The sequence below is a fragment of the Acanthochromis polyacanthus genome, chromosome 1, assembly GCF_021347895.1.
Source record: "Acanthochromis polyacanthus isolate Apoly-LR-REF ecotype Palm Island chromosome 1, KAUST_Apoly_ChrSc, whole genome shotgun sequence".
NCBI lineage: Eukaryota > Metazoa > Chordata > Actinopteri > Pomacentridae > Acanthochromis > Acanthochromis polyacanthus.
The window spans coordinates 69,304,155-69,316,264 of record NC_067113.1 but is presented as its reverse complement, the minus strand read 5'-3'; the positions used below and the strand labels follow the sequence as shown (position 1 = coordinate 69,316,264).

General features: G+C 42.7%; 1 protein-coding gene across 1 annotated transcript in view; it reads right to left on the bottom strand.

Annotated features, from left to right (window-relative positions):
• Positions 1–1,882: 1,882 nt before the first annotated feature.
• LOC110971075 (aryl hydrocarbon receptor nuclear translocator-like) overlaps positions 1,883–12,110 on the bottom strand; it is a 124,062-nt gene continuing 113,834 nt past the window's right edge. The window contains exon 5 of the mRNA XM_051951809.1: positions 1,883–2,049. Within this exon, the coding sequence (XP_051807769.1) occupies positions 1,898–2,049 (152 nt within the window). The 3' untranslated portion in view covers positions 1,883–1,897. The remainder of the gene's footprint in view (positions 2,050–12,110) is intronic.

The window sequence follows — 12,110 nt, the reverse complement described above, 5'->3', positions numbered from 1 at the left end:
CACGCACACAGAATAATTACTGCTGTGACTAAAGAACGACTAAAGGAAAAACCACCAGTTGGTCTGTTTGTCATTTTGTGTCTTAATTTAGTAATTTTTTTGTTATTTTCAACATCATTTTGTGTCTCATTTTTGTTGTTCTGTGTCTTGATTGTTTCTGTCTCGTTTTTTGTTGTTTGTTGTCTTAATTTAATAATTTTTGTTGTTTTTATGTCTCATTTAGGTTGTTTTCTGACTGCTTTTTAATCTGAGTTGTCATTTTGTGTCAGTTTGTCTCATATTTTGCTGTTTATTGTCTTATTTTAATAATTTCCGTCAATTTTGTGTCTTGGTTTTGGTCCTTTTTTACCGTTTTCAAGCTGCTTTTGTTTTATTTGTGTTTTTGTCTGGTTTGTCATTTTGTGTCAATTTGTGTCATTCTTTTGTTGTTTCATTTCTTTGTCGTTTTGTGTCTGTTCTTGTTTTCTGATTTGCTTTTTGTAATTTTTGCCAGTTTGTCTAGCTTTTTGGTGTTTTTATTAAATCATTTAAGTCATTTTGTCTTGCTTTTTGTCATTTTCTATCTCATTTTTGTCGCCTTATGTCTTGTTTGTCATTCTGTGTCTTGTTTTTGTTGCTTACCAGTTTTTTCAAAAAGTGATTTGGATTAAATTTCATGATTTTAACCCTTTAAGCGCCAAAATCGCAATATTGCAACACGCAACATTGCAACACGCAACATTGCTGAACATTAGCCACAGCTTCAAATATACTGCCTCGTGCAGTTACTACTTTACACCAGGAGATGGCGGACATCTGGAACTTCAATCTGAGCATCAGTTGTGGGCGTGTTTTCATTCAAAGTTTTGGAGTTTACAGAGTTTGAAAACCGAGGAGACGAGACTCGCCGTCGGAGCGTATCAGAGCGCAAGACGGCACATTTTAGAGTGAGAAAACTCACCGAGAGGTCTGCTCAACGCTGACAAAGTACTTTGTCAAGTGATGGCTTACTCATATTCTGAAGAGGAATATTCACCCTCTGATGAAGATGTTCAGTCGTCCACTGAGACAGAAAGTGCCGCTGCGTCTGTGCGTAACGGCAGGCGTGCCATGACAGTCCACGAGCAGCACATACTGGAGCCGATGCTTCGCTTCGGGGGGGCAGGAAGGGACGTGGTGGGTGTAGCTGGAGTGGTCAAAACACCGCTAATGGTGAGGGGGATAGCGGGGGTTGAAAAAAACGCGGAAATAGCAGCAGACGCGGGAGAAAATGCACTGATAATAACAATGGAGGCTGCAGTGACGTTCACAGCCCCGTCGTAAATGACGATGATGATGATGGCTGGGTTTGATTGACAGATGAGGAAGAGTTTCACAAGTGGATCAGACATTTTGATGAGTCTGTTGGGTATCATGGAGACAGGGATCTGACAAATTCTGAGCCAGGAAAAGCCATCTTGATCGATAAACATCAATAAAGTTCTGTAATCCATATGTCCGCCGCCTGGTGATGTCATAATATGCAAATTAGATGAGTGAATTTACTCCCATCATAAACTTTGGGTCATACTGATGATTTTTCTCATTTACAGTTTGCCTTTATCTCTAACCAATTTCAAGTTACGACCTTTAGAAAAATGACATCAAAACTGAATATTTTGTTGAAAAAACTCTGATGCCTCAAGGGTTAATCTTAGTTTTGGTTGATTTTTCTGATGGAATTCTGTCTGAAGCTTGAAAATCCAACATTTTTTCTCAGTTTTCCCATGTTTTTCTCTGATAAATTGAGGCATTTTGTTGATTTTTTTCTATTCACTGCAGGTTTTCGTCTACAGAAGCTCATCTGAACCAGCAGCTCTTTTCTCCGTTAAATCAGTTTTTTTAAAAATCAGTTTTTCATCTTTCCGTCTCCTTTGTCTCACCGTCCTTCTGCTTCCTTTCCTTTCATTCTTCCTCCGTCTCTCCGTCCATCTGTCGCTGTTTGACCAGATAAAAGACGACCAAACATGAAGGAAGGTGGAGGAAGAGAAGAGAAGAGAGAGGACGTCTGGAGTAATTGAATCCAGGAGACTACAGATGGAAGAAGAGAGCAGATTAGCATCGGAATCACAGTGGCACTGCTAATGGCTAACAGCTAATGGCTAACTGCTAACGGTTAACTGCTAATGGCTAACAGCTAATGGCTAACTGCTAACGGTTAACTGCTAATGGCTAACAGCTAATGGCTAACTGCTAACGGTTAACTGCTAATGGCAAACAGCTAACTGCTAATGGCTAACTGCTAATGCTAACAGCTAATGGCTAACAGCTAATGGCTAACTGCTAATGGCTAACTGCTAACTGCTTCCACAAACACTGACTGGTTCTACATGGAGGTCAGATGTTCCTCAGATCAGGAGTTCAGAGTTTCAGAGGAAGACGATCAGAAAGCAGATTTAGTCTCAGACTGATCCTGATCCTGGTTCTGATCCTGTGTCTGCTCCTGGTTCTGATCCTGGTCCTGCTCCTGGTTCTGATCCTGGTTCTGATCCTGGTTATGCTCCTGGTTCTGATCCTGGTTCTGATCCTGGTTCTGATCCTGTGTCTGCTCTTGGTTCTGCTCCTGGTTCTGATCCTGGTTCTGCTCCTGTGTCTGCTCTTGGTTCTGCTCCTGGTTCTGATCCTGTGTCTGCTCTTGGTTCTGATCCTGTGTCTGCTCTTGGTTCTGATCCTGGTTCTGATCCGGATCCGGATCCTGGTCCTGCTCCTGGTTCTGATCCTGGTTCTGATCCTGGTTCTGCTCTTGGTCCTGCTCCTGGTTCTGATCCTGGTTCTGCTCCTGGTTCTGATCCTGGTTCTGCTCCTGTGTCTGCTCCTGGTTCTGATCCTGGTTCTGCTCCTGGTTCTGATCCTGGTTCTGATCCTGTGTCTGCTCCTGGTTCCGATCCTGGTTCTGATCCTGGTTCTGATCCTGGTTCTGCTCTTGGTTCTGCTCCTGTGTCTGCTCTTGGTTCTGATCCTGTGTCTGCTCCTGGTTCTGATCCTGGTTCTGATCCTGGTTCTGCTCCTGGTTCTGATCCTGGTTCTGATCCTGTGTCTGCTCCTGGTTCCGATCCTGGTTCTGATCCTGGTTCTGATCCTGGTTCTGCTCTTGGTTCTGATCCTGTGTCTGCTCTTGGTTCTGCTCCTGGTTCTGATCCTGGTTCTGATCCTGGTTCTGCTCTTGGTTCTGCTCCTGTGTCTGCTCTTGGTTCTGATCCTGTGTCTGCTCCTGGTTCTGATCCTGGTTCTGATCCTGGTTCTGCTCCTGGTTCTGCTCTTGGTTCTGATCCTGGTTCTGCTCTTGGTTCTGATCCTGGTCCTGATCCTGGTTCTGCTCCTGGTTCTGCTCTTGGTTCTGCTCCTGGTTCTGCTCCTGGTTCTGCTCTTGGTTCTGATCCTGTGTCTGCTCCTGGTTCTGATCCTGGTTCTGATCCTGGTTCTGATCCTGGTCCTGATCCTGGTTCTGCTCCTGGTTCTGCTCTTGGTTCTGATCCTGGTTCTGATCCTGTGTCTGCTCCTGGTTCTGATCCTGGTTCTGCTCTTGGTTCTGATCCTGGTCCTGATCCTGGTTCTGATCCTGGTTCTGCTCCTGGTTCTGCTCTTGGTTCTGCTCCTGGTTCTGCTCCTGGTTCTGCTCTTGGTTCTGATCCTGTGTCTGCTCCTGGTTCTGATCCTGGTTCTGATCCTGGTTCTGATCCTGGTTCTGCTCCTGGTTCTGCTCTTGGTTCTGATCCTGTGTCTGCTCCTGGTTCTGATCCTGGTTCTGCTCCTGGTTCTGCTCCTGGTCCTGATCCTGGTTCTGCTCCTGGTTCTGCTCTTGGTTCTGATCCTGTGTCTGCTCCTGGTTCTGCTCCTGGTTCTGATCCTGGTCCTGATCCTGGTTCTGCTCCTGGTTCTGATCCTGGTCCTGCTCTTGGTTCTGATCCTGGTCCTGATCCTGGTTCTGCTCCTGGTTCTGCTCCTGGTTCTGATCCTGTGTCTGCTCCTGGTTCTGATCCTGTGTCTGCTCCTGGTTCTGATCCTGGTCCTGCTCTTGGTTCTGATCCTGGTTCTGCTCTTGGTTCTGCTCCTGGTCCTGCTCTTGGTTCTTCTCCTGGTTCTGCTCCTGGTTCTGCTCTTGGTTCTGATCCTGTGTCTGCTCCTGGTTCTGATCCTGGTTCTGATCCTGGTTCTGATCCTGTGTCTGCTCCTGGTTCTGATCCTGGTTCTGATCCTGGTTCTGATCCTGGTTCTGCTCCTGGTTCTGATCCTGGTTCTGCTCCTGGTTCTGATCCTGGTCCTGATCCTGGTTCTGCTCCTGGTTCTGATCCTGGTTCTGATCCTGTGTCTGCTCCTGGTTCTGATCCTGGTTCTGATCCTGTGTCTGCTCCTGGTTCTGATCCTGGTTCTGATCCTGGTTCTGCTCCTGGTTCTGATCCTGGTCCTGATCCTGGTTCTGCTCCTGGTCCTGCTCCTGGTCCTGCTCCTGGTTCTGATCCTGGTTCTGCTCCTGGTTCTGCTCCTGGTTCTGATCCTGGTTCTGCTCTTGGTTCTGATCCTGGTCCTGATCCTGGTTCTGATCCTGTGTCTGCTCCTGGTTCTGATCCTGGTTCTGATCCTGTGTCTGCTCCTGGTTCTGCTCCTGGTTCTGATCCTGGTTCTGCTCCTGGTTCTGCTCTTGGTTCTGATCCTGGTTCTGCTCCTGGTTCTGATCCTGGTTCTGCTCCTGGTTCTGCTCTTGGTTCTGATCCTGGTTCTGCTCCTGGTTCTGATCCTGGTTCTGCTCCTGGTTCTGCTCTTGGTTCTGATCCTGGTTCTGCTCCTGGTTCTGATCCTGGTTCTGATCCTGGTTCTGCTCCTGGTTCTGCTCTTGGTTCTGCTCCTGGTTCTGCTCTTGGTTCTGATCCTGGTTCTGCTCCTGGTTCTGATCCTGGTTCTGCTCCTGGTCCTGATCCTGGTTCTGATCCTGTGTCTGCTCCTGGTTCTGATCCTGGTTCTGATCCTGGTTCTGCTCTTGGTTCTGCTCCTGGTTCTGCTCTTGGTTCTGATCCTGGTTCTGCTCCTGGTTCTGATCCTGGTTCTGCTCCTGGTCCTGATCCTGGTTCTGATCCTGGTTCTGATCCTGGTTCTGCTCCTGGTTCTGCTCTTGGTTCTGCTCCTGGTTCTGCTCTTGGTTCTGCTCCTGGTTCTGCTCTTGGTTCTGATCCTGGTTCTGCTCCTGGTTCTGATCCTGGTTCTGCTCCTGGTCCTGATCCTGGTTCTGATCCTGTGTCTGCTCCTGGTTCTGATCCTGGTTCTGATCCTGGTTCTGATCCTGTGTCTGCTCCTGGTTCTGCTCCTGGTTCTGATCCTGGTTCTGCTCCTGGTTCTGATCCTGGTTCTGATCCTGGTTCTGCTCCTGGTTCTGCTCTTGGTTCTGATCCTGGTTCTGCTCCTGGTTCTGATCCTGGTTCTGATCCTGGTTCTGCTCCTGGTTCTGCTCTTGGTTCTGATCCTGGTTCTGCTCCTGGTTCTGATCCTGGTTCTGATCCTGGTTCTGCTCCTGGTTCTGCTCTTGGTTCTGATCCTGGTTCTGCTCCTGGTCCTGCTCCTGGTTCTGATCCTGGTTCTGCTCCTGGTTCTGCTCTTGGTTCTGATCCTGTGTCTGCTCCTGGTTCTGATCCTGGTTCTGCTCTTGGTTCTGATCCTGTGTCTGCTCCTGGTTCTGATCCTGGTTCTGATCCTGGTTCTGATCCTGGTTCTGCTCCTGGTTCTGCTCTTGGTTCTGATCCTGGTTCTGCTCCTGGTTCTGATCCTGGTTCTGCTCCTGGTTCTGCTCTTGGTTCTGATCCTGGTCCTGATCCTGGTTCTGCTCCTGGTCCTGCTCCTGGTCCTGCTCCTGGTTCTGATCCTGGTTCTGCTCCTGGTTCTGCTCCTGGTTCTGATCCTGGTTCTGCTCTTGGTTCTGATCCTGGTCCTGATCCTGGTTCTGATCCTGTGTCTGCTCCTGGTTCTGATCCTGGTTCTGATCCTGTGTCTGCTCCTGGTTCTGATCCTGGTTCTGATCCTGTGTCTGCTCCTGGTTCTGCTCCTGGTTCTGATCCTGGTTCTGCTCCTGGTTCTGATCCTGGTTCTGATCCTGGTTCTGCTCCTGGTTCTGCTCTTGGTTCTGATCCTGGTTCTGCTCCTGGTTCTGCTCCTGGTTCTGCTCTTGGTTCTGATCCTGGTTCTGCTCTTGGTTCTGCTCCTGGTTCTGATCCTGGTTCTGCTCCTGGTTCTGCTGAATGTTCAGAAAGCTCAGATCCATTCAGAGTTTTACTGAGGAACAGAAACAGATTCTATTGATCTTTATGTATTTTATTGTTCAAAGGACTGCAGATGGAAATCAGCTAAATCTTCTTTTTAGTGTTACTGCACATTGTCCTTTTAAAAAAACTAATCAGCTGATAACGTTTGATTTTTGTAGAATGAAGTGATTTTTACAAACTTTAATTCACTTCATTTTCTGGACTTCATGTCTCAGATGTTTAGTTCAAGGACCGTCAGAAATCTGAAGATTTTCTGGTTTTTACATTTTCTGTTGTAAACTTGTAGGTTTAAAACATTTTCTGTTTTCTTCAGTTAAAATCTCTTTTCTTTCTCACAGTTTCCTTTATTTTGTGTCATTAATGCTGTTTCTTTTTTCTCAGCTCATTTTATTTTTTAATTGCTGTATTTCATTTTCTTTCATTTTTAAACTCTAGAACTGATCCAGAGACGTGTTTCCTCCTTTTTATTAAACCTCATTTACTGATTTACAGCATTAACATTTGGTTTGACGTAACAGTAATATCTGGGATATTTTAATCTAAGTGGACTTAACTCGTCCTCCTAAACTAAACAAACCTTTCAGACATTAAATCTGATCATTAAAACATGTCAGTCTGTAGAGGAAAACTTCGTCCCTGAACTCCGACAATTTGTTGGTTGGACTCATTAATTAGAAGTTGTAGAAACTTTACAAACTGTTGTGTTGATTATTTTAAGCGTATTAAACTTCATTTAGTGACTCTTAAAGATCCAACAGCCTGAATCTGGAGAATTACTGATGAAAGAAAGAAGGACTGAAGAAAAGCCCACCAGCTGGTCTCGTTTTTGTGGTTTTGTGTCTCATTTGTGTCAGTTGGTCTTGTTTTTGTCATTTTGTGTCTTTTTCAATCATTTTTGGTTCATTTGTGTCTTTTTTAAAATCATTTTCTTGCCATTTTATGTCCCATTTGGGCCGTTATTCATTCATTAATAAGAAGTTGTGTAAACTTTACAAACTGTTGTGTTGATTTTTTGAAGCGTATTAAACTTAATTCAAAGATTCTCTGTAGGTTTTCCTTCCTCTTTTCAAACTTTAACATCATGTTCAGGACAAACACACACTTCATCATGTCACACACACTCACACACTCGTCCGTGTTATCGGCTGTGTTTGCCGTCCGGCGGCGTCCCGTCCTCGTTATCTGAGCGGCTCCATTCTAAACACTGGGTCCTCGTTAAGGAGCCTAATTAGAAAAGTCTGCTAATAAAGGCCTGTGATTGGCTATTGTGTCCTCTGAAGATTCCATTAGAGCACTTTAATAAAACTGAACCAAACCCACGAATAATCCGGAGCCTCTGAGAACTCCTTTGTTGGCCTCGAGTGGTTTTATTGGTTTCCTTTAAAAAAACACTCGTGACGCTGATTTAATTAATTTGAGCTCTTCGGCTGAATCCTTTGTGACTAATTCAGCCACGGAGCGGCGTTTAGAGGAAATCAGTCAGAAACAGCTGAAGGTGGCTCTGCTCGCCTTGTTTTCACCAATGCAGCTTTAATGAGCTTCATTATTCCACAACAATGAGCGTCTAACGGGGATTAATGCAACGAAAAGTCGATGCTTTCACTCACAACTCTGGTCAGAGTGTTCATAAGAGCAGCAGAAACGCGTCACGGTCGTATGAAGAGAGTTTTTAACGTGTTACTGAGCGTCACGTTTCACCGTGGATCTGCACAAACAGCTCCGCTTTAGAACCTACACATGATCCAACCGTCATGATTACAACACTGTTTAACAAAGTGTAAAAACAGGAAAAAATGAAAGCTTTTTTGCTTTCTGACAGTCTTTGAATGCCTCATTTATCTGAAGACACGCTATCTTTTAAAAAAATCACCAAAAATCCACCATTTATCAGACAGAAATTGTAAAAACTGAAAAAAAACCAACAACTTTTTAGCTTTCTGATGGTCTTTGAACGCCTCATGTCTGACTTCCGGCTCCATCATGAAAATAATCAAATGCAGGCTTAAAATATATTTCACCAAAACCACTTTGTTATATTTGCTGGTGGGTTGGAAAAGAATGTTATCTCATATAAAAAATAAATAAATCGATAATAATCACAAAAATTATTGAAGGCAGAAAGTGTAAAAACTGAAAAAAACAACTTTTTAGCTTTCTGATGGTCCTTGAACGTCTCATGCGTGACTTACATGATAAAAAATTGAAAATTCTAAGTTTAAAATCTCACATTTTATCACTTTATTCTACCACCTGGTGGGTTTGAAAAAAAAGTTATCTGTTTTTGAAAAAAAATCATGACTTTAGCCTTAGTTGCTTTGTCTCACAGTGACTTTATTTTGCATCTTTTTGTGGTTCTTTTGGATCACATTTTGGTTGCTGTGCGTTTTAAAGTCCTGAGGGTCAGAAATGATGGAAAAAGTCCATTAAAAAGTGACCCCCTGAATTAAAGCTTATTACTAAGCCGAGGAAAAGAAACTGACACCTAAAGAGGCTAACTGCTAAAAACATACCAAAAACACCAGATTTTAAAGAAACAACAACAAAAACAGCTCTCCCAACTCATCCTGCTCATTATAACGTCTCCAAAATACCCCAAAATGACATTCTAGTTGAAGGATTCATCTTCTGACACGTATTTAGACATCAGCACTTCCTCAGAGTGCTGCAGGAGCACTGGGAGCAGAGCACTGCTGCACGAGGAGATCACTTTTGCATCTTTTATGGGATTTCTTTACACTTAATTTTGGTCATTTTGCATCATGTTTTGGTTATTTTATTCATTTCTGTGGTCATTTCATGTCATATTTTGAGTGTTTTTTTAACCTTTTATGTCACGTTTTGCTCGTTTCATGGCTTTTTTCAGTTATTTTTATTTAACTTCCGTTGCTTTGTGTCACAGATTGTTTTTTTTTTTTTATCTTTCTGTGACTCCAGCTGATCTCTGAGTGTAAACATGAATCCAGATCTGATCTTTGCCTTCTGTCCAGGAGTCTAAATGACATTTCAAATACAAACACAAACACTTCAGCAGCGACACACACAACACACACACACACACTGAGCGGTTCGTCCTTGGGCTGCAGCCGCCTCGATGACATTAAACGTAGGTGACTGTAAACTTGGGTAATTATGATAAATGTGAGCGATTATGAGGAATTATTCCCCTCCATTGTGCTAATAGCGTAATTAGCAACAATAATCAAGGACTTATGATGTTGGAATAAGGCGACGCCGTGGACAATTAGACCGCCAGGAGCTGATAATGGAGAACTTATGGTGTTTTCCTGGAGGGCAGAATCACTGCTACTTCCAGAAGGACTCGGAGATTGGGCTGTTTTTCCAACTAATTCTGCCCTCTGATGAGAGAAAATTGAAATAAATACTCAATTAAGCTCCAGCTCTGGTGTTTGATGGTGTGAATGTGAGAGGAGTGGAGACGGAAGCTCAAAGGCCAAACTAAAGTCAAAGTTTAACTCTGGAAAAGATCGTGCTGCTGGAAACACGAACATTCAGGACGTTCTGTTGGATTTTGTGTTTTTAGTGAAAAAATATGTTTTAAAGCTGACAAAGATTTAATAAACTTTATTTTCTTTTCATTCAGTTGGTTTTAGTGTGTTTCTGTTATTCTTATTCTTTCTTTCATTGTTTCTTATTTTATTTCACTTTATCTTATCTCACTTTATTTTACCATGTTATATTATTTATTATTTCAGTTTATTTGATGCTATTTCCCTTTATTTTATTTTACTTCACTTTATTGTCTTATTTCATTTTATTTAATCATATTTCACTTTATCTTTTTTCGTTTTATTTTATATTATTTCACTTTATCTTATTTCATTTTTATCTTGTTTCATTTTATTTTATGTTATTTCACTTTATTATATCTTATTTTACTTTATCTTCTTTCATGTTATTTTACCATATTTCACTTTATTTTATATTTCCCTTTATTTTACCTTTTTTCATTTTATTTTATTTCCCTTTATTCTATCTTATTTGTAGGGCTGGACCTGAACAGTCGAGCATTAATTTAGAGATCCGAACACTTGGAATACGAGCATCCAGGGCTGTTCTGTTGTATTTTCTGTGTTTTTCGTGAACCGCTCTGAAGCCTGAAGCATCCACACATCGTTAGAGCTGCAGAGAACAAAAATAACAAAAGTAATAAAGATAATAAGTAACAAAGACAGAAGGATGGCAGAAGTCCTGATGTCTGTCAGCGGTGTCATCACTGTGTGGTCATGCAGCAGCTTCTGTCCTCGTCGGCTTCAAACTCTCTTTGACTTCACAGCTTTCAACAGCAAACAGCTAAATGAAAAACACGGTGTGTTCAGGGACCCTCCGTCGTTCAGGAACTCTTGGGACACGTACATCTGAACGTAGATATCAGAAGGAGATGAATCCGAGTGTCAGACGTGTTCACTGACTGGAGTCTGACTGCTGCTTCATCAGAGGGTTTAACAGAGAACTAGAATCAGGATTATGGAGAAATAAATCATTGATCTGAACTTTAAATCAGTTTAAACTGATGGACGTCTGACAGGAAATAACTTCCTTTGGCTTCATCAAGTCATTAATTTGTACAATGAAAGCTGTTTTCTTTACCGGAATGAACCACAAAAAGATGAATAAGGGTAGAAATGACAGAAAATGTGCTAGAGGTGTTTTTTTATTTCTACTCAGCAGCAGTTTGCAGCAGGTAGAAAGAATTAGATCCTCCATGGTGAACTTCTCTCCCAGAAACAGGTAGAGTCTTCCCTACAGGGTTGGACTTGAGTTGTTGCCTCAAGAAAAGAAGTTTCTCAAGATCATGTTCACAAGTGATGGAAGAATGGAGCGTAAGATGGAAAGGCCCTACTTATTAGTCCATCTAACCTGAACAAACTTCCTGGTCATGGACTCTGCATGGAGACCCAGCGAATGATATTCAAGTGGTTAAAATGAGTTTCCTTCAAAGGGTGTCTGGGTTCAGTCTTAGAGATCGACTGAGGAGTTCAGACGTCCAAAGAGTTGCTGCTCCTTCAAATCAAAAGACGCTCGCTAACGACGCTTCCTCCTGGGTGTTTTCCTTTGGAGGATTTCTAGAAATGCCGTCATCTTGTTTTTGTCACTTTGTATCTCATTTTTGTCCCTTTGCGTCTCGTTTTTGTCATCTTGCATATCGTTTTTTTGTCTTGCATTCTGATTTTGTCATCTTGCGTATCATTTTGGTTGCTTTGTGTCTCATTTTTGTCACTTGCTTTGTGTCTCATTTTTGTCACTTTGCATCTCGTTTTTGTCATCTTGCATATCGTTTTTTTGTCTTGCATTCTGATTTTGTCATCTTGCGTATCATTTTGGTTGCTTTGTGTCTCATTTTTGTCACTTGCTTTGTGTCTCATTTTTGTCACTTTGCATCTCGTTTTTGTCGCTTTGTGTCTTGTTTTTGTCACTTTGGGTCTCATTTTTGTCGTCTCACCTTTGTGGCTTTGCATCTTGCTTTCGTCATCTTGCATCTCATTATTGTCGTCTTGCGTCTCGTTTTTTCTTCTTATGTCCTATTTTTGTTGCTGTGTCTCATTTTTTGTGGCTTTGCATCTCGCTTTTGTCACTTTGCGTCTCATTTCTGTCGCTTTGCATCTTGCTTTTGTCACTTTGCGTCTAGTTTTTGTTGTCTTGTGTATCGTTTTTGTTGTTTTGTGTCTCATTTTTGTCATCTTGCATCTTGTTTTTGTCGTCTTTTGTCTCGTTTTTGTCATCTTGCGTCTCGTTTTTGTCATCTTCTATCTCGTTTTTGTCATTTTCCGTCTTGTTTTTGTCGTCTTGCATCTCATTTTTGTCGTCTTGCATCTCGTTTTTGTC